The sequence below is a fragment of the Hippopotamus amphibius genome, chromosome 5, assembly GCF_030028045.1.
Source record: "Hippopotamus amphibius kiboko isolate mHipAmp2 chromosome 5, mHipAmp2.hap2, whole genome shotgun sequence".
NCBI lineage: Eukaryota > Metazoa > Chordata > Mammalia > Artiodactyla > Hippopotamidae > Hippopotamus > Hippopotamus amphibius.
The window spans coordinates 137,760,840-137,783,839 of NC_080190.1; the positions used below are offsets into that span (position 1 = coordinate 137,760,840).

General features: G+C 36.2%; 1 protein-coding gene across 2 annotated transcripts in view; it reads left to right on the forward strand.

Annotated features, from left to right (window-relative positions):
* SPAG1 (sperm associated antigen 1) overlaps positions 1–23,000 on the forward strand; it is a 79,318-nt gene that overhangs the window by 23,480 nt on the left and 32,838 nt on the right. The window contains exons 9-11 of one of the 2 annotated variants that reach the window (XM_057735185.1): positions 893–1,023; positions 4,321–4,427; positions 7,383–7,542. In XM_057735185.1, the coding sequence (XP_057591168.1) occupies positions 893–1,023; positions 4,321–4,427; positions 7,383–7,542 (398 nt within the window). The remainder of the gene's footprint in view (positions 1–892; positions 1,024–4,320; positions 4,428–7,382; positions 7,543–23,000) is intronic. The other variant, XM_057735186.1, reaches the window with a different exon arrangement.

Here is a 23,000-nt window from a genome sequence, read left to right on the forward strand (position 1 = left end):
TAGTTATGGTTGATTGCTCCTTTTTTTGTACTAGAAACTTTTCCCTAAAGAGTAAAAATAAGTAAATAAACATATGGACACCAAGTAGGGAAAGCAGTGGGGGGTTGGGGTAGGATGAATTGGGAGATTGGGATTGCCATATATACATTACTAATAAGGAAAAAAAATATCAAATTATACATTTAAAAAAACAAACAATCATTAAAACTTTTTTAAAGGCAAAAAAAAGTAAAAAAATGTATTTGATATTTGATGTTAACTATTTTTTTAGGCTATCTATGGGTATTTAAAGTGATCATGTCACTTCTAAAGCCAGAGTAAACTTTAAACCTCTTAACTGGATATTTAAGCATCTGTGTAAACATTGATTTAGTATGTTTGTAGAATAGTATGTTATTACTATTGATCATGCATGCTGTATTAGTTTGCTAGAGCTGCCATACAAACTGTCGCAGATTGAGCTGCTTAAACAACAGAAGTGTATTTTCTCATAGCTCTGGAGGTTAGACATCTGAGATCAAGGTGTCTGCAGGGTTGGTTTCTTCTGAGGTCTCTCTCCTTGGCTTGTAGATGGCCATCTTCTCTCTGTGTCTTCAAGTGGTCTTTCCTCTGTGCATGTCTGTGTCCTAATCTCGTCTTATAATGACATCAGTCATATTAGATTAGGGAACACCCTCATGACCTCACTTTAACTTAATTATCACTTTAAAGACTATCTCCAAGTATAGTTACATTCTGAGGTGCTGGGGGTTAGGACTTCAACATATGAATTTGGGGGGACACAATTCCACCCATAACATGAGCTGTGATTGTTTTGCTTACAACTTTAGCTGAGTTTCTCTCTTATGTTTTCTTGTCATCTGCTTGTTGCCATTAAGTGTCTCTTTTACAGGAGCATATCGGTGCTTCCCACCATAGCGGCCTATAACAATCGTGCTCAAGCAGAACTCAAACTACAGAACTGGAACAGTGCTTTTCAGGATTGTGAAAAGGTCTTGGAGTTAGAACCTGGGAACTTAAAGGGTAAAAAATATTCATAGAACACCTTTAAATTTGTAGCAGGATCTATTAAAGATCATTTGTAGACACCACATGTTTACACTAAAAATATTTCAAAGAAACTCAGATTTATATATGTGAATCATTACCTCCCTCAAGTTACTTTTAATTTCAAGTTAAACTTGGAATTTAAGTTCCTAATTATTTGCATTGAAGTAGCTCATAATCCCAGATGACTGAATAAAGTGTACATGTGTTTTTAAAGAAATATCCCACACTTGCATTTGAACTGTGGTTTGTGGTTTTATTTTTTCCTTTCAATTTTTAAAAATCGTACTAAGATTGACATAACATAAAATTTACCATCTTAATCATTTTTAAGTGTATAGTTTGGTGGTATTAAGTACATTCATATTGTTGTGCCATCATCTCTACAATCCATCTCCAGAACTATTTTAATCTTGAAAATGCACCCATTAAACAGCAACTTTCTATTCTCTCCACCCACCCCAGCCTCTGGCAACCACCAGTCTACTTTCTGTCTCTATGATTTTATTATTTTAGGTACCTCATATAAATGCAATCATACAGTATTTATCTTTTTGTGACTGGCTTATTGAACTGTATCTTTTTATTCAAAAATAAATTTAAGTATAACTTAATATAGATTTTAAAAATATTTATTAATATAATACAGTAAGTCCACACCAGAGCTCTAGAACTTTCTACCAGCTACTTTGTGGACTTTTCCACCTAGATGTCCACAGAGATTTTAAATTAAACATGTCCAAAACTGACTACATCTTTCCACCAGCACCTGTCCTCTGTTCTGATATCCTGGCTCAGTGACTGCACCACCTTGCTGTGGTCCAAGCCACTCTCCTTTTCTGTTATCAAGGAGTCATTCCAGAAGGGAGTGGCATAAATTATGATAGACTCGTGCTATTTCTTTAAACACTTCTGGATGCAGATAAATATAACCACTTAATTTTTTTTTCACATGCCAACAGTCATGGGTGAGCAGAAACCATGGATTTGCTGAGGGTGGATCCCGGTGCCTCATCATCATGTGTTGCCCTCCTTTCCCCAGTAGAGTTCTCCTGGGCCTGTATGTTGTCTCTATCACAGAGCACAGGTGGGCTCCCAGCTTTAGGCAGGTGCCTGGTAAAGGTTTTATGATCCCCTGATGGGGCCACACCACCACTGTGCCAGGCCCTGTGCCATGTAGAACGTGTGTGAAATCCGTTAACTTTCACGACAGCTCAGTAAACATGTAGGTTCTGTTACTAGCACACTCATTTTACAATAGGACACTGAGGCGCTGAGAGATTGAACAGCCCACCCAAGATCACACAGCTAGTAAATGACAGAGCCAGGACGCAGCACTGGATGAGACTCCAGAGTCCGCATTCAAGCACTGTGCCACTCTTCTGCCAGTAGAATGGTCTTCTGTTTTCACTCTTCCTTGATTGAATAATTTCTTAGGCAGCAGAATCTTCGCTATTTAAAAGAAGCAGATTTGACAGAGCCACATCTGGCAATCACTACGGCCATAAAGCATCAAAAAGTCTTAGGTTTTCTTCTTAAGTGGATAAATATCTTCCTCTTCAAAACTTTATTTTTTTAAATCTTTTTTAAAGATTTATTTATTTATTTTTGGCTGCGTTGGGTCTTCGTTGCTTTGTGCAAGCTTTCTCTAGTTGTGGCGAGCGGGGGCTACTCTTCGTTGTGGTGCATGGGCTTCTCAGTGTAGTGGCTTCTCTTGTTGCGGAGCATGGGCTCTAGGCACGTGGGCTTCAGTAGTTGAGGTGCATGGCAGGTGCATTCTTAACCACTGTGCCACCAGGGGAGTCCCTAAACTTTATTTTTTACTCAAAAAATAATTGTTCTGAATTCAATGTGGCATTTGATTATATCCTGGAACAGAAAAAGGACATTAGTGGAGAAATTGGTGAAATCCAAATAAAGCCTGTAGTTTAGTTAACAGTATTGTACCAATGTTGATTTCTCAGTTTTGGCAAAAATACCATAGTTGTATAAGATGTTAGCATTAGGGAAAGCTGGGTGAAGGTATATGAGAATTATCTGTATTAGCTTTGCAACTTTCTGTAAATCTAAAGTATTTTCCAAAGTAAAACACTTTAAAACATGGTAATTGTTATATCATGAATATTTCTTTGTGGACAATCCCTTCTGAAATCTGAGTAGTAATAGGAATATTAGTAGCTAAACTTGTACTTATGCTACAATTTTGATTACACTTATGATAAAATGATTTATTTAGATTTTCATGGCTCATTCTAAGACTAAAATCAAACTAGTCAAATTTGTGTTTTAAAATGGTGTATTTTCCCTGGTAGTCCAGTGGTTAAGACTTCACCTTCCAATGCAGGGGGTGCGGGTTTGATCCCTGTACGGGGAGCTAAGATCCCACATGCCTCGTAGCCAAAAAAACCAAAACATAAAACAGAAACAATATTGTAACAAATTCAAAAAGACTTTAAAAATGATCCACATCAAAAAAAAATCTAAAAGAAAATAAAAAAATAAAATAGTGTATTAAATCATATATAAATATCTCACTTTTCAGAATCACCAAGCCTGATTCTTTTCAATATCATGGCTAATTATACAAAATTCTCTCATTATATAATTAGTAATGATGGGACTAGGAAGGCATTCATTTCAGTATTAAAAAATTATCAAATTAGATATTGTAACCTACAAAAAAACAAAACAAAACAAAAAAACCAAACCAAAACACAACCCTGATACAAATTGCCAAAGTGTTCAATTTCTGAACCTAGCTGACTTAATCACCAGGATTCCTTCAATTCCCTGTGCTGTAAAGACTTCACTAACTACCCATATTCTGGGTCAGGTATAGTCAGTAATATACTAAATTTAAAGGAAGGGTCTTCTAAGTTTTCATAAAGTGGAAATGATACTAGTGATGATTATAAGGAGGAACATGTTATTGTTTAGTGAAGAGCCTCCCAATATTGCAACACAGCATGGTGCCTCCGAAGGATTGAGGTATGGAGTCTCTCAGGCCTTGGAGGAGCTGGCAGGGCCTGGAGCCGCCAGAGGGCCAAGTCGTTGGCAGGGACAGTTGTCTGATGCAGCCTCTTCTGCTTATCTCAGTATCATTTTCTATATTTGCAACAATATGAAAATGGGTGTATTGGCACAATTGCATTCTAAACTCTTCTGTGCTTACATATATTCTTACACTTGAAAAATGTGTTGTAATCATAATCCCATATGTTAAAATTATTTTAACATTTATTTATTTTAACATTTACTTTGGTACATTTTCAGCTCTTCTGCGCCGTGCCACTACATATAAACATCAAAACAAGCTCCAGGAAGCTATAGAAGATTTGAATAAAGTACTGGCTGTTGAACCTGATAATGAGTTGGCCAAAGTAAGTACAGAAAGTGATACCTCACCTAGTTCTGTAGTTTGCTGTTTCTGTGTTTATATTAAAATGGTATCAGTCTTGCTGGATAAATGATGTTGAGCATTAGGACACAGAATCAGGTACATCTCAGGCATTCCCAGTGTTAACATCTGTTTGAAGTGGAAGAAAGCAGGCTCTTAAATTGTCCAAAATCGTAAACTTATTCTTGAAGGAAAAATACTTTTCTCTTTCCTGCAGCATTGTAGGCAATTCTTTTCTTTGAGCTAATTTCAATTTATTATGTAGCGTGGTGTAGAAGTTTCCTAGGTAGGATTGGGCGTGAGCTTGATGGCCAAAGAGTGTTTCTTTCTGTAATTTGCATGGTAAGCATAGCATCATTGACAGTAAACTGACTCAGATATGCACTTAGGAGATCTGTGTTCAAGCCTAAAGAGTAGAGGCAAGTGTCAAGAACTGTGAAGAGTCTGAGACTTTACCCTATTTGAAAATTAGTGAGATGGCCTAGAAGAATATATAAGACTCCTGGGTCAGGCAAAAAAAGACTTTGTTACTCATGGCATGGCAAGCCAATGAGCTTCAAAGTCATGTCAGTTACCCTGGCCCCCAAGTTCCGTGGGGGCGGCAGAAGGCCCACATAGGTGCTACACACTTGGTGAATTTGCGTCATAGCTGAGGAATCCCAAATTTAGAAAACCCAACACCCATATTTTATAATGGGATACAGGCAAATCTGCCAAACCTCTATTCCAGAGGGAAACATTATCTTTATTTTGCTGGAAAACAAACAAAGCTTCTCTCCTCTGAAGGGAAATATTCTCTTTCCCAGAGCTGTTCTCAGTACAAACATCCTTAAAATGATAATCTAGGTTCCTTTCACCAAGTGCAGACACAACAAGAAGATGGCTGTCTGTGAACCAGGAAACAGGCCCTCACCAGAAACCAAATCTGCTAGCACCTTGATCTTGGACTTCCAAGCCTCCAGAACTGAGAAATATATTGCTGTTGTTATAAACCAAAAAAAAAAAAAAAAAAAAAGGTGGTTTAGTTCCTTTGCTCACAATATATTCAGAAACATGAGAAACCCATGGAGAACTGTCTCCCACCAATAAGTTGTCACTGTTTCCACATACCTTTCAGGTTATCTAACTCACTCTGAGAGGCAGCTAATGTCCCTACTATATCAGCTGCATTTATCAAGTCAGCATTTCAGTGGATTAGGTTTAGGGTGCAGCTTAGGAACACATCTTGACCCCATAGTATTTCCTTTTTATAAATGGTATGTCTATTGAAAAGTTAACATTATAATATTCTAAAAGAAAAAATTTGGAGCAAGGAAAACCACCTTTAATTTCACTATCTAACACAATTTCATGTTTACATATTAACTTTGGGCCTTAACCAAATGCATTTTTATCTTAACCATATGTAAAGATTAACTCAAAGTGGATCATATACCTTAATATAAAACCTAAAGTATGAAAGTTTTAGAAGAAAGCAGAACATCTTTATGACCTTGGATGAGACAGATATTCCTTAGATATGACACACATAAAAAGTTGATAATTGGGCTTCATCAAAATTAAAAACTTTTGCTCTTTGAAAGATTCTATCAGAAGAATAAAAAGACAAACCATAGACTGGGAGAAAATATTTGCAAATCATATATCCAGCAAAGGGCTTGTGTCTTGAATATATACAGAACTCTCAACACTCAATAATAAGAAAAACAGGTTGATGAAAAATAAGCAAAATGTTTGATGAGATGCTTCATCAGAAGAGTCCTGTGAATAGAAAATAAGCACATGAAAAAATGCTCAATATCATTAGTCACCAGAGAAATATAAATTAAAACCACATGAGATACCGCTACAAAGTTGTTAGAACAGCTAGATTAAAAAGATTGGCCGTACCAAGTGTTGGGGATGTGGAGGAACTGAAACTCTTGGGAATGTAAAATGATCCCACTGCTTTGGAATACAGTTAAAAAGTTAAACAAAACAGTCATACGCCTACTGCATGACCCAGTCATTCCAATCCTAGTAGTTACCAAGAAAAATACAAGCATATGTCTATACAAAGATTTATGCATGAATGTTTATAATGGCTTCATTTGTAATTGCCCAAAACTGAAAACAGCCTAAAATGTCCATCAATAGGTGAATGGATAAACAAATCATTTTGTGAGTATGATAGAATACTGCTGAACAATAAGAAGGAATGAACGATTAGGTACATAAAACATGGGTAAATTTCAAAATAATTATGGTAAGTGAAAGAAACCAGACAAAAATAGTGCATATAATATGATTCTACTTATATAAAAAAACAGAAAATGCAAACTAATCTATCGTGACAGAAAGAACAGTGATTTCAGGGATGAACAAAAGGGAAACATAACAAAAAGGTAGAAACGTTATGAATGATGGATATGTTTATCATGTCAAAACCTATTAAAACCGGTGTTCTTTAAGTATGTGCAGTTTATGTCAGTTATACCTCAGTAAGCTGTTAAACGTGAGGAAGGAAGGAAAATGGTTTGATATATTTTCAAAAATTTCTAGTTGGCGTAAAATATGAAAACTTTCAACATTACTCTTAAAAAACATGTATAGTATGGTTTAACTTGTATAAAACTGGACATCTCTTTGTGTATTTTTGCATAGAAATATATCTAGGAAGATTATTATCAAAATATAGTTTACCTGAATGGCAGGATTTCAGATGATTTTTTTCTTCCTTTTTTTATATTTGTTATGCCTTAAGTTTTTTACAGTGGACTTGTATGGTAATCAGACAAAGCAGTGAAGTTGTCTGAAAAGAAAAATAAAGACCACCATAAGAAGCTTTATCTTAGTTATCTGTATTCACTTTTTAATATCTTCATATTCTAACCTGTAAGAATGGTTATACTTTTTACTAAAGGAAAATTTTTTCTTTAATGTGGTGATTATGTTGCAGAAAACCTTGTCAGAGGTTGAAAGAGATCTAAAAACTTCTGAACCTGCATCTAAAACTCAAACCAAGGGGAAAAGGATGGTTATTCAGGAAGTAGAAAACTCAGAAGATGAAAATGAGGAGGACAGTGGAAGAAAACATGAAGATGGCAGTGGAGATAAGAGTAAGACATCTTTTCTCTTTGGTTTATGCAAAAAAGAAAACAAACTATCTTGTTATATGATGAGCTGGCTTACATTTTCTGTTAGTACAGAAATGCTTAGTCTACCAAAATTTTCTAGCTTTTAGCTTGTAAATCCACAAGCAAGTTTTTCCTTCATCTTTTTCTTAATACAGCTTGTCTCTTTTTCTTTTCTTTTCATATTGAGGTATAATTGACTTATAACATTATGTTAGTTTCAGGTGTGCAACATAATGATTCAATATTTGTATATATTGTGAAATCATCACCACAATAAGTCTAGTTAAAGTCTTTTTCTTAATACAATCTCCCAAACCCATTTTTCTTCTTAATCCGACATCTTTCCTATCGCTCATTTTAATTCCTGACTATCACCTTTAAATACAGGTGGCTGCCTATGTGACACCAACCATTTCCAAGTTAACCTTAAATCAATCTCTTAGATGATTGCTTTATATATAGCTATTTGGTTGCAAACAAATATGTTGGCTTCAAAGGGTTGTTTACCTAAAAATGAATGCACTGTTGTTTTCTGTGCCTCTCAAATTTTTTAAAAATATGCAATTTCACTTTTGATGTAATTTTTTAAAAAAGAATCTAGTTTATATAAAGCTTAATCTTCATAAGACAATGAAATTTACATCAACTTTAAGGGGAAAAAATCTGCCTTTTCAGTTGACTGCGGGGGAATGTTTTTCTTTTTTCTTGAGAGCCCCTGAGCAACTAAGGGGGAAATGTCAGCTTTGAAAATCATTCATGGGTAAAAGTCAACTTTAAGTGATTTGACAGAATATTTTAATGTTAAGAGAGAAATATAAAATGTTCAAGTCATTCAAAGTAAACAAAAAAGAATAAGGAGTATAAGCTTTTATTTTTTAGTTGCAAAATATATAGTGTAAAATATATACCTTGGGTTAAAATATGATCAATTAAGCTAGGATAAAGATAAAAGCATAGAAAAGAAGGGGGAGAGAGAAGAGGAGACAGAGTAGAGCACCCAAGAGAGATGGGAAAGAAAGTGAGAGCATCAGAGGATAAAAAGGAGAATTTAAGGTGAGCAGCTTTTTAAGGATTGAGGCTCACCTTTAAGTAAGTTCTGGCAGCAAATGTTTTTCTTTTTTTTAAACAAACACACAGATGTGGTCTTTTTTTTTAATTGTTTATTTTTATTGGCTGCATTGGGTCTTCACTGCTGCACACGGGCTTTCTCTAGTTGTGCTGAGCAGGAGCTACTCTTCATTGTGGTGCGCGGGCTTCTTATTGCGGTGGCTTCTCTTGTTGTGGGGCACAAGCTGTAGGCATGAGGGCTTCAGTAGTTGCAGTGCATGTGCTCAGTAGTTGTGGCTCGCGGGTTCTAGAGCGCAGGCTAAGTAGTGGTGTTGCACAGGCTTAGTTGCTCCAGCATGTGGGATCTTCCCAGACCAGGGATCAAACCCGTGTCCACTGCACTGGCAGGCAGATTCTCAACCACTGTGCCACCAGGGAAGCCAGTGAATGTTTTTCCTACCGTTTATATTTAGCTTAAGATAATTAGCCAAGCAATTTACAACTAAAGGAAATCATTTAAAATCTTATCTGGAACAATATATAAACTGTATCAATTGCTACTATTTTAAAATTATTTTTTAAATTTACATATAGTAAAAATAGACTTTTTTGGTATACAGTTTTAATATGTGCATAATTTCATGTAACTGCCACCGCAGTATAAGGATACAGAACAGTTTTATCACAAATTGTTGGCTAAAAGGAAAGCAAAAGAGAACACCTCCTTTTTGCTTTCCTTTTAGCCAAACCCTTCCCTCACCACAAGCCTTGGTAGCCATTGTTCTATTCTCTGTTCCTGTAGTTTCACCTTTTCCAGAATGTCATATAAATGGAATCAGAGAGTATGTAACCTTTTGAGACTAGCTTCCTTCACTTAGCATAATGTCACTGAGATTCATTCATGTAGTCACATGTATCTTTGATTTACTCTTTTTTATTACTGAGTAGTACACCATTATATGGATATCCGCAGCTTGTTTATCCCTTCATTTGTTCAAGGACATTTGGGCTTTTTCCAGTATTTGTGTTTATGAATAGAGCTGCTATTAACATTCATGCACAGGTTTTTGGGTGAACATATGTTTTCATTTCTCTAGGGTAAATACCAAGAATGGGACTGTTGGGTCATATGGCAAGTGTATGTTTAACTTTATAAAATACTCCAGAGTTTTTCCAGAATGGCAGTACCATTTTTCATTCCCATTAGCAACATATGAGAGTTCTAGGTGCTTCACATTCTTGTCAGCATTTGGTATTTTATTTAAAAAAATTTTTTAGCCATTTGATTAGCCATTGTATAGTGGTTTCTCATTGTGGTTTTAATTTGCATTTTACTAATGGCTAGTGATGTTGAACATCTTTTCATGTGCTTATTTACCATTTCTATATCATTTTTGGTGAAGTATCTGTTGAAATTATTCCCTTAGTTTTTTTTTAATACTCTTTATTGGAGTATAATTGCTTTACACTGTTGTGCCAGTTTCTGCTGTACAACAAAGTGAATCAACTGTATTTATACATATATCCGCATATCCCATCCCTCCCACGATTCCTTCCCACCCTCCGTATCCAACCCCTCTAAGTCATCACCAATTATCGAGTTGATCTCCCTGTGTTATGCAACAGCTTCCCACGAACTATCTGTTTTACATTTGGTAGTGTATATATGTCAATGCTATCTCTCACTTCATCCCAGCTTCTCCTTCACCTGTGCCTCCCCCACCCCCCACCCCCCCGCCCAAGTCTGTTCTCTACATCTGCATCTTTATTCTTGCCCTGCCACTGGTTTCATCATCAGGTTTTAAAATTGGGTTGTTGCATTCTTACTGTTGAGTTTTGAGAGTTCTTTTTATATTTTTGATACAAATCCTTTGTTAGATATGAGACCTGCAAATATTTTTTCACTATTTGTAACTTGTTTTTTCTCATTCTTTCATCAGTGCCTTTTACAGAAAAAAAAGAGTTTTAATTTAGAGTCCAGGTTATCAAAATTTTTTAATAGACTGGTGCTTTGGTGTTATATCTTAATGCTTTGCCTAAGCCAAAATCATGAGGATTTTCTCCTATGTTTTCTTTTAAATGTTTCATAGTTTTGTGTTTTACACTTATACATATATACCATTCTGAGTTAATTTTTTATTGAGATGTAATTGACATATAATAGGTTTCTTTTAGGTCTTGTTTTTAATCTAATCTTACTCTTATCTTATAATTGGTATATGTACACCAGTTACACTGAAGCATTGATGTTTGTATTAGGTCTAACATTGTGTTATTTGTTTTTCTGTTTCTTCCCTCTGTTTTTTGTTCAACTTTTTTACCTTCCTTTGGGTTATTTAAATATTGTTTAGTTTTACATTTTAATTTATTGGTTGTGTTTTTTACTATATTTCTTTGTACATTCTTTTAGTGGTCCCACTAGGAATTTATATATACATACTTAACTTTCACAGTTTACTTAGAATTAATATTTTACCAGTTCCAGTGGAATGTAAAAAAACTTACCAACAAATCAGTCCCTTTATCCTCAGTCTTTAAGTTGTAGTTACTATATGTGTTACATCTACATTCATTGGAAATCTCATCAGACAATGTTATGATTTCTGCTTTCAACCTTTCTACATTTTTTAAAGGATTTAAGGAGAAAAAAAGCCTTTTATTTACTCAGATATTTATCATTTCTATTGTTCTTCCTTCATTCCTGATGGTACAGGTTTCTTCCTGGTATCATTTCCTTTACATATGAAGTATTTCCTTTAGTATTTCTTTTAAAGAAAGTCTGCTAGAGATGAATTCTCTTAGTTTTCTTTCATTGAGGATGTCTCTATGTCATCTTCATTTCTGAAGAATATTTTTGCTGGATATAGAATTATGGTATGACAGTTCTTTCTTTCAGCATTTTAAACATTTTGTCATGCCTTCTATCCTTCATGATTCTGATGAGAAATCCATTGTTATTCAAATTGTTGTTCCCTTATATATGATGCATTGTTTTTCTCTGGATGCTTTCAAGACTTTTTCCTTTGTTTGGTTTTGTTTTTTGTTTTTTGTTTTGTTTTTATTGGCTGTGTTGGGTCTTCGTTGCTGCACACGGGCTTTCTGTAGTTGTGGCAAGTGGGGGCTACTCTTCTTTGCGGTGCACAGGCTTCTCATTGCAGTGGCTTCTCTTGTTGCGGAGCACAGGCACTAGGTGCACGGGCTTCAGTAGTTGCGGCACGTGGGCTCAGTAGTTGTGGCCGCAGGCTCTAGAGCACAGGTTCAGTAGTTGTGGCGCATGGGCTTAGTTGCTACACGGCACGTGGTATCTTCCTGGACCAGGGCTTGAACCCATGTCCCCTGCACTGGCAGGCAGATTTGTAACACACTGTGCCACCAGGGAAGCCCCCTTTGTTTTTATTTTTTAGCAGTTTGATTATGATATGTCTTGATGTGCATTTCTTTGAATTTACGCTTTTGGGGTATGGTGAGATTTTTGAATGTAGAAGTTCATGTCATTGCCACATTTTGAAAGTTGTCAGCCCTAATTTCTTCAAATTTTTTTCTGGACAACACTATTTCTCCTTTCCTACTGGAACTGTTATGACACAATTGTTAAACCATTTGGTATTGTTCTACAAGACTTTGAGGCTCTGTTCTTTTTTCCCCCCAGTTATTTTTCCTCTCTGTTGTTAAGACTGAAAATTTTCTATTGATCTACATATTCAAGTTCACTGACTTTTTCCTCGCATCTCAACTGTACCAGTGCAGCCATCAGTGAATTTTTTATCTTGGTTATTGTATTTTTCCATTGTAAAATTTCTTTTGGTTCTTTTTTTTCATCTTCTATTTTTCTACAAAGCTTTTTAATCTTTCTATTCTTTTTAAGAGTGTTTGCCTTTATTTTTTGGAGCATGGTTAGTTTTGCCACTTCAAAGTCTTTGAGAATTCATAACATCTGGTTACCCAAGGTTTAGTATTACTTAATTGCCTTTTCTTTTGCCAAATATTGAGCTTTTCTTTCTTCCTCACTTGTGAGAAATTTTGTGCTGTATATTAGCAATTTTTAATATTATTGTATGTGATTTTCAGTTTTGTTTAAATCTCATGGGGAACTTTTTTTTAAAAGCAGTTAACCTGGTTAGTTTTGGGTAATAGTTTTCCCACCTGACTTCTGTGGACTATGGTTCTAATGTCAGTTTAGTTTCAAAACCTTTGCAGCAATATTTGGCTCTGCCCTACTTGTGCACCACCCCATGACCAAGGGGTCTGGGCAATGGTTTCCCCTGGAATTCACTTCTCAAAATTTTCGGTAGAACGTTTAAGGTCACATTTATACATATGGATCATCTGGTGGGTGAGCTCATTTCAGATAAAATTTTATGCAATTGTTTTCTTAAGTTCCCTCCTCTCTGTGCTTCTTCCCTACTGTTTCTGGGTCCCAGAGGTTTTCCTTCCTCTTCCTCTGGCTAGAAAGCCACACTTTAATTCTACTGTATATTTCCCACGACTACGTGCCTCCAGTACTGAGCAGCAAGAGGACAGAAAGAGAAAAAAAAGCAATGGGGATATCCTTGCAACCACAGTTTCTCTGACCAGAGATGAGTTCCTCTTCCTCAAAGTTTTAGCTCTCTGTTTGGTTGCTACTGCCTTTGCAGCTGCTGAAGGATTGCCTGGGAGCTGGGATTGAGAGAAAGGAAAAATCAAACAAACAAACAAACAAGCAGAAATAGGGAATTTCCCATAGGGACCAACAATCTTTTTTTAAAAATTTTATTTATTTTTGGCTACGTTGGTTCTTCGTTGCTGCACACAGGCTTTCTCTAGTTGCAGCAAGAGGGGGCTATTCTTCATGGCAGTGCACGGGCTTCTCATTGCAATGGCTTCTCTTGTTGCGGAGCAAGGGCCCTAGGTGCTCAGGCTTCAGTAGTTGTGGCACATGGGCTCAGTAGTTGTGGCTCAGAGGCTCTAGAGCACAGGCTCAGTAGTTGTGACACATGGGCTTAGTTGCTCCACGGCATGTGGGATCTTCCCAGCCCAGGATCGAACCCATGTCCCCTGTGTTGGCAGGCAGATTCTTAACCACTGCACCACTAGGGAAGTCCTTTTTGTTTGTTTGTTTGTTTGTTTGTTTGTTTTTAAGATAAATAAGAAAGAGCATTTCCTAAAGCTCTTTCTCTCCATACCTAGTGCACAGTTCTGGGTTTTAGACTGCCTTTGATCTAGGCTAGGAGATATCAGAGGAAAGAAAAATGAGAAACTCACTACTGTTTGGGGGGTAATTCCAATTCTATATCCTTTCCCTAGTCAGTCTGCTACCATTTACTTTTCAGTGTCTTCATATAACTGCTCCATGAGTTCTGTCCCAGGTTTTTAGTTGTATTCAGTGTGAGAAATGGGGTGGAGTATGTTTACTCCATCTTGAAAGGAATTGCCCTTCTCATTACTTTTTTTTTTTTAATTAGCACACTTGAAGAACTATGAAAGTGCTTTACATATATTATTTCACTTAATCCTCAAGGAAGCTATAATTATTCATACTTTTATAGATTAGGAGACGGAAACTTAGAAAGGTTATTTGCCACATTTGCACAGGTTATAAGTCATATGTTAGGATATGGCCCCAAATCTGTGAGATTCCAAAGTCTATCTCTTAAACGTGGCAATTAGATGCCAACTAAGAAAGTATAGGTTCTATAAAACCCAGGCTGAACATCACCAGGCTACGCTATCAAAAAAACAGATATAATTTGGTGTTTACCCACTCTTGTGCTGACACTACTAAGAACTCTTATCAGAGGTTGAACCTATGTTGAGAAACAAGTGGGTTAAAGATTAATATGATTATTTTTGACTAAAAAATGGGCAGAGGAAGTCAATAGATACTTTTCCAAAGAAGACATTTATATGGCCAACAGGTACATGGAAAGGTACTCAACATCACTAATCATCAGGGAAATGCAAAGCAAAACCACAGTGAGATATCACCTCACACCTATTTGGATGGCCATTCAAGAAGACAAGAGATCACAAGAAGATAACATCATGAAGAAGACAAGGGATCACAAGTGTTAGCAAGGATATGGAGAAAAGGGAATTCTTGTACACCGTTGGTGGGAATATAACCACCATGGAGAACAGAATGGAGGTTCCTCAAAAAATTAAAAATAGAACTGCCATATGATCCAGGCATCCCACTTCTGGGTATATGTCCAAAAGAAATGAAATCACTATCTCGAAGAGATATCCATTGTTCATTGCAGCAGTATTCCCAATAACCAAGATATGGAAACAATCTAAGTGTCCACCAAAGGATGAATAAGTAAAGAAAGTGTGATACACACACACAGGAATATTATTCAGCCATAATAAAGAAAATCCTGCCATTTGTGACAACATGAATGGAACTTGAGGGTATTATATTAAGTAAAATAAGTCAGACAGAAAATGACAAATACTGATATGATGTCACTTATGATGTGGAATCTTAAAAAAGTCAGATTCATAATAATAGAGAGTAGAATGGGGTTTCCAGGGGCTGAGGGGTGGGGGTATTGGGAGAAGTTGGTCAAAGGGAATAAACTTTCAGTTATAAGATGAATAAGTTCTGGGGATTCAGTATACAGCATGATGACTATAGTTAACAATACTGTATTATATACTCGAAAATGACTAAGAGTAGATCTTAAATATTCTCGCTACAAAAGAGAATAGTAGTTCTGTGATGGATGTATTAAGTAACTTTATTATGGTAATCATTTTGCAGTATACATGTGTATCAAATCACCATGTTATACAACTTAAACAATGGTATGTGTTAATTGCATCTCAATAAACATACTAAAATGCCCTCTTCACAAATAGAGATAAACAGCAAAGGGCTAATCAAAAATTAGTAATACATATGGTTTCATGATTAAAAATCTGAGTTAGGATTATTGTAGTGTAATATCACCTAACAGATTGATATATTTCTCTCTTGAGTTAGGTGGTTATCCCTAAGGTAAGTCCCGTAGGGAATCAATATTTCCATTCGGATTTCCAAGCAGGCAGAGCTTTAAGAGAACCATTTCTGATCCTGTCATTCATGCCCCCCCCCCCATAATTATTTTGTAGATTAGAGAATATATAAAAGTATGCAAGGTTCAGAAAACAAAAATGTCTTGATAGGAAGGATATAAATTTTAAGACAGGTTGGTTCCCTTTTATCAGGAAAGCAAATCAAGATTAGGTAGGTTATGTTCATTTTTACCAAGTTCCATTGTTAGATAACACATAAAAAGAGGTCCTGGAGCTTTGGACAAGACAGGAGAAATCCAAGTCACTTTTAGGAAAATAATGTGAAAGCCTAGAGGAAGGTTATCAAATTGGAATCTTTGCCTGTGGTTCCTCTCCTACCACATTCCAAGGAAGAATTCTTAGTCATTATGGGGTATGATGCAGGGAGCCCTGCAGACCACGGGAAAATGCAGCAATTAGTGTGTCCTATCCTCAGCTGAGAATGCCGCACCTCCACGGGCCCCACCTGGGTCGGCCAGGCCCAGTTCATCCAGACTGAGGTAGAACATAGCCAATGGGTTTAATATAACAGCTGACAGTTAATGAGCACCTACTCTGTGTCAGGTACTGAGATAAAACAATTGATAGGCTTTCTTCACCTGTCCTTCTAAGGACTCCTGTGAAGAAACAACTGTGCTTGCCAGTGTGATTGGATCTGGAATTTGAGTTTGTGGGCTTTCTCGGAAACTTCCCTATTTGTGTTTTCCTTCCCTAGGAGAGAACATTTAGAAGTGGCCATCACAGGAAAGTAAGCGTCTAGACTCCCTTGTAGTGTTGTTGCTTATTCTCCACTTAAAAATGAAATATAAGAAAATTAAACAGTCATTAACAAACAGAAGAATAAAATATATTTCTCATGTCCTACAATTGGTGGGATCAGGAGGGTGGAAGGGTGGGGATTTAAAAGAGTTAAAACAATAGACAAAAATCATGAAGAGAAAGGTGAATGATTTTGATTATGTAAAAATAAAAAACTTGTATAAGACAGACACCATAAAAAAATTAAAAGGCAAATGACAAATTAAGAAAATGGCAAAGGGTTAATGACCTTAAATTTGAAGAGCTTTTACAAAACATTATGGCAACTTAAAGCACCTAGTACCAAAACATACAAAGCGTGTGAACAGAGAAATCACTAATGAAGAAATTAAATGATCAATACATTTTTGTATTGCTAATAAAAAGATGAAAATTAAATACAGATTTTTTTTCTCCCATCAAATTGACCAAGGTGAAAAAAAAAAAGTATTCTTTGTTGTCAAAGGAAAGGTAAAATAAGCCCTTTTTTAAAAAAATTGAGATATAATTCATATATCATAAAATTCATCTTTACAAATTCAGTAGATATTAGTATACTCACAAGGTTGTACAGCCATCATGGCTAATTCCAGAACATTTTTATCATTACAAAAAGAAATCCCATACCCATCAGCAGTCACTCCCATCTCCCTTTCCCCGGCAACTACTAATCAACTTTCTGTCTCTATGGATTTGCCTATTCTGAATATCTCATATAAATGGAATCATACAATACGTGGCCTTTTGTGTCTGGCTTCTCTCACTTAGCATAATGTTTTCAAGGTTCATCCATGTTGCAGTATGTATCAGTACTTCATTCCTTCCGGCTTTATTGATATATAATTGACATTAGCACTGTATGAAATTTAAGGTGTACAGCATAATGATTTGACTTACATACACCATGAAAAGATTGTCACAGTAAGTTTAGAAAGCATCCATCATCTCATATAGATACATAATTTTTTTTTTATGATGAGAACTCCTAGGATTTAGTCTCTTAAGTTTCATATATAAAAGTGTTAATTACATTTATCATGTTGTGCATTACCTCCCTGTTACTTATTTATCTTATAACTGGAAATTTGTACCTTTTGACTGCCTTCATCTAGTTCCCCCTCCCCTCATTCCCCACCTTTGATAACCACAAATCTGATCTCTTCTGTGAGTTTGTTTATTTGGTTTTGAAGTATAATTGACCAACAACATGTTAGTTCCTGTTACACAATTTAGTGATTTCATATTTTTATACATTTCAAAATGGTCACCACAGTAAGTCTAGCTATGATCTGTCACCATATGAAGATATTACATAATTATTGACTATATTCCCAATACTGTACATTTCATACCCATGACTCATTTATTTTTGCAACTGGAAGTTTGTACTTCAATCTCCCTCACCTTTTTCTCTCCTCCTCTCAGCCCCTTCCCCTCCAGCAGTCGTTTGTTTGTTCTCTGTATCTATGACTCTGTTTCTGTTTTATGTTTGTTCATTTGTTTTGTTTTTACATTCCACATATAAATCATACAGTATTTGTTTTTCTCTGTCTGACTTATTTCAGTAAGCATAATACCCTCTGCATCACAAATGGCAAGATTTCATTCTTTTTTTTAATGGCTGAGTAATATTCCTATATATATATATGCTACATCTGTTAATGGGCACTTAGGTTGCTTCCATATCTCGGCTATTGTAAATAGTGCTGCAGTGAATATAGAGGTGTCTTTTCTAATTAGTGTTTTTGTTTTCTTCAGATAAATACCTAAGAGTGGAATTGTTGGATTGTATGGTAGTTCTGTTTTGAATTTTTTGAGGAACCTCCATACTGTTTTCCATACTGGCTGTACCAATTCACATTCCCACCAAGAGTGCACAATGGTTACACTTTCTCCACATCCTCGCTAACACTAGCTATTTGTTGACTTTTTGATAATAGCCATTCTGACAGGTATGAGGTGATAGCTCATTGTTGTTTTAATCTCTGATGATTAGCGATGTTGAATATCTTTTCATGTGCCTGTATGTCTTCTTTGGAAAAATGTTTATTCAGATCCTATGCCCATTTTTTAACTGGATTGTTTGGCTTTTTTTGCTATTGAGTTATATGAGTTGTTTGTATATTTTGGATACTAACTTCTTATTGGATTTATTGTTTACAAATATCTTCTCCCATTCAGTAGGTGGCCTTTTCATTTTTCCATAGTTTCCTTTGCTGTACAAAAGCTTTTTAGTTTGATGTAGTCCCATCTGTTTGTTTTTTTTTTTTTTTTTTTTTTTTATTATTATTACTTTATTTTATTTTTTTGGGGGGTACACCAGGTTCAATCAACTGTTTTTATACACATATCCCCATATTCCCTCCCTTCCTTGACGCCCCCCCCTCGATTCCCCCCCACCCTCCCTGCCCCAGTCCTCTAAGGCATCTTCCATCCTCGAGTTGGACTCCCTTTGTTATACAACAACTTCCCACTGACTATTTTACAGTTGGTAGTATATATATGTCTGTACTACTCTCCCGCTTCTTCTCAGTTTCCCCTTCACCCCCCACCCCCTCCCATACCTCGAGTTCTCCAGTCCATTCTCTGTATCTGCTTCCCTGTTCTTGTCACTGAGTTCATCAGTACCATTTTTAGATTCCGTATATGTGAGTTAGCATACAATATTTGTCTTTCTCTTTCTGACTTACTTCACTCTGTATGACAGATTGTAGTTCTATCCACCTCATTACATATAGCTCCATCTCATCCCTTTTTATAGCTGAGTAATATTCCATTGTATATATATGCCACATCTTCTGTATCCATTCATTTGTTGATGGGCATTTAGGTTGCTTCCATGTCCTGGCTATTGTAAAGAGTGCTGCAATAAACATTATGGTACAAGTTTCTTTTGGGATTATGCTTTTCTTTGGGTATATGCCCAGGAGTGCGATGACTGGATCATATGGTAGTTCTATTTGTAGTTTTTTAAGGAACCTCCAAATTGTTTTCCATAGTGGCTGTACCAACTTACAGTCCCACCAACAGTGCAGGAGAGTTCCCTTTTCTCCACACCCTCTCCAACATTTGTGGTTTCCAGACTTTGTGATGATGGCCATTCTGATTGGTGTGAGGTGATACCTCATTGTGGCTTTGACTTGCATTTCTCTGATGATGAGTGATGTTGAGCATCTTTTCATGTGTTTGTTGGCCATCTGTATGTCTTCTTTGGAGAAATGTCTATTTAGGTCTTCTGCCCATTTGTGGATTGGGTTATTTGCTTTTTTGGTATGAAGCTGCATGAGCTGCTTGTATATTTTGGAGGTTAATCCTTTGTCCGTTGTTTCATAGGCAATTATTTTTTCCCATTCTGAGGGTTGCCTTTTAGTCTTGTTTATGGTTTCTTTTGCTGTGCAAAAGCTTTTAAGTTTCATGAGGTCCCATTCGTTTATTCTTGATTTTATTTCCCTGATTCTAGGAGGTGGGTCAAAAAGGATGTTGCTTTGATGTATGTCAAAGAGTGTTCTGCCTATGTTTTCCTCTAGGAGTTTGATAGTGTCTGGCCTTACATGTAGGTCTTTAATCCATTTGGAGTTTATTTTTGTGTATGGTGTTAGGAAGTGTTCTAATTTCATTCTTTTACATGTTGCTGTCCAATTTTCCCAGCACCACTTATTGAAGAGGCTGTCTTTTTTCCATTGTATACTCGTGCCTCCTTTGTCAAAGATAAGGTGCCCATATGTGTTTGGGCTTACTTCTGAGTTCTCTATTCTGTTCCATTGATCTTCCTTTCTATTTTTGTGCCAGTACCATACTGTCTTGATCACTGTGGCCTTGTAGTATAGTTTGAAGTCAGGAAGCCTGATTCCACCAACTCCATTTTTCCTTCTCAAGATTGCTTTGGCTATTCGGGGTCTTTTGCGTTTCCATACAAATCGTAAGATTTCTTGCTCTAGTTCTGTGAAAAATGCCATTGGTAATCTGATCGGGATTGCATTAAATCTGTAAATTGCTTTGGGTAGTACAGTCATTTTCACGATGTTGATTCTTCCAATCCAGGAACATGGTATATCCCTCCATCTGTTTATGTCATCTTTGATTTCTTTCATCAATGTCTTAAAGTTTTCTGCATACAGATCTTTTGCCTCCTTAGGCAGGTTTATTCCTAGGTATTTTATTCTTTTGGTTGCAATGGTGAATGGGAGAGTTTCCTTAATTTCTCTTTCTGCTCTTCCGTTGTTAGTGTATAGGAATGCAAGAGATTTCTGTGCATTAATTTTGTATCCTGCTACTTTACTAAACTCATCAATGAGTGCTAGCAGTTTTCTGGTAGAGTCTTTAGGGTTTTCTATATATAGTATCATGTCATCTGCAAAGAGTGATAATTTTACTTCTTCTTTTCCAATTTGGATTCCTTTAATTTCTTTTTCTTCTCTGATTGCTGTGGCTAACACTTCCAAAACTATGTTGAATAACAGTGGTGAGAGTGGACACCCTTGTCTTGTTCCTGTTCTTAGAGGGAATTCTTCCAGTTTTTCTCCATTGAGAACAATGTTGGCTTTTGGTTTGTCATATATGGCTTTTATGATGTTGAGGTAATTTCCTTCTATGCCCATTTTCTGGAGAGCTTTTATCATAAATGGATGTTGAACTTTGTCAAAAGCTTTTTCTGCATCTATTGAAATGATCATATGGTTTTTATCCTTCAATTTGTTGATATGATGTATCACGTTGATTGATTTGCGTATATTGAAGAATCCTTGCATCCCAGGGATAAACCCCACTTGATCGTGGTGTATGATTTTTTTAATGTGCTGTTGGAGTCTGTTAGCTAGTATTTTGTTGAGGATTTTTGCATCTATATTCATCAGTGATATTGGTCTGTAGTTTTCTTTTTTTGTGACATCTTTGCCTGGTTTTGGTATCAGGGTGATGGTAGCCTCATAGAATGAGTTTGGGAGTGCTCCGCCTTCTGCAATATTTTGGAAGAGTTTGAGAAGGATAGGTGTTAACTCTTCTCGAAATGTTTGATAGAATTCGCCAGTGAATCCATCTGGTCCTGGGCTTTTGTGTGTTGGGAGATTTTTAATCACTGCCTCAATTTCTGTACTTGTGATTGGTCTGTTCATGGTTTCTATTTCTTCCTGGTTCAGTCTTGGAAGATTGTATTTTTCTAAGAATGTATCCATTTCTTCCAGGTTATCCAATTGATTGGCATAGAGTTGCTTGTAGTAGTCTCTCATGATGTTTTGTATTTCTGAGGTGTCCGTTGTGACTTCTCCTTTTTCATTTCTAATTCTGTTGATTTGCATCTTCTCTCTTTTTTTCTTGATGAGTCTGGCTAATGGTTTATCAATTTTGTTAATCTTCTCAAAGAACCAGCTTTTAGTTTTATTTATTTTTCTTATGGTTTCTGTCCTTTCTTTTTCATTTATTTCTGCTCTGATCTTTACGATTTCTTTCCTTCTGCTCATTTTGGGGTTTCTTTGTTCTTCTTTCTCTAGTTGTTTGAGGTGTAAGGTTAGGTTGTTTATTCGATCATTTTCTTGTTTCTTAAGGTAGGACTGTATTGCTATAAACTTCCCTCTTAGAACTGCTTTTGCTGCGTCCCATAGGTTTTGGGTTGTTGTGTTTTCGTTGTCATTTGTTTCTAGATACTTTTTGATTTCCTCTTTGATTTCTGTAGTGATTCCTTGGTTGTTTAATAGTGAATTGTTTAGCCTCCATGTGTTTGTCTTTTTTGCAGTTTTTTTCCTGTAATTGATATCTAGTCTCATGGCGTTGTGGTCTGAGAAGATGCTTGATATGATTTCAATTTTCTTGAATTTGCTGAGGTTTGATTTGTGACCCAAGATGTGATCTATCCTGGAAAATGTTCCGTGTGCACTTGAGAAGAAAGTGTAGTCTGTCGTTTTTGGATGGAATGTCCTATAAATATCAATTAAGTCGAGATGGTCTAATGTGTCATTTAAAGCTTGTGTGTCTTTATTTATTTTCTGTTTGGATGATCTGTCCATTGATGTAAGTGGGGTGTTCAAGTCTCCCACTATAATTGTGTTACTGTCGATGTCCCCTTTTATAGCTGTTAGCATTTGCCTTATGTATTGAGGTGCTCCTATATTGGGGGCATAGATATTTACCATTGTGATATGTTCTTCTTGGATGGATCCCTTGATCATTATGTAGTGCCCTTCCTTGTCTCTTTTAATAGTCTTTACTTTCAAGTCTAATTTGTCTGATATGAGTATTGCTACTCCAGCTTTCTTTTGACTTCCATTTGCGTGGAATATCTTTTTCCATCCCTTCACTTTCAGTCTATATGTATCCCTTGGTCTGAAGTGGGTTTCTTGTAGGCAGCATATAGAAGGGTCTTGTTTTTGTATCCATTCAGCCAGTCTGTGTCTTTTGGTTGGAGCATTTAATCCATTTACATTTAAAGTGATTATTGACATGTGTGTTCCAATGACCATTTTCTTAATTGTTTTGGGTTTGTATTTGTAGGTGTTTTCCTTTTCTTGTGTTTCCTACTTAGAGAAGTTCCTTTAGCACTTGTTGTAAGGCTGGTTTGGTGGTGCTGA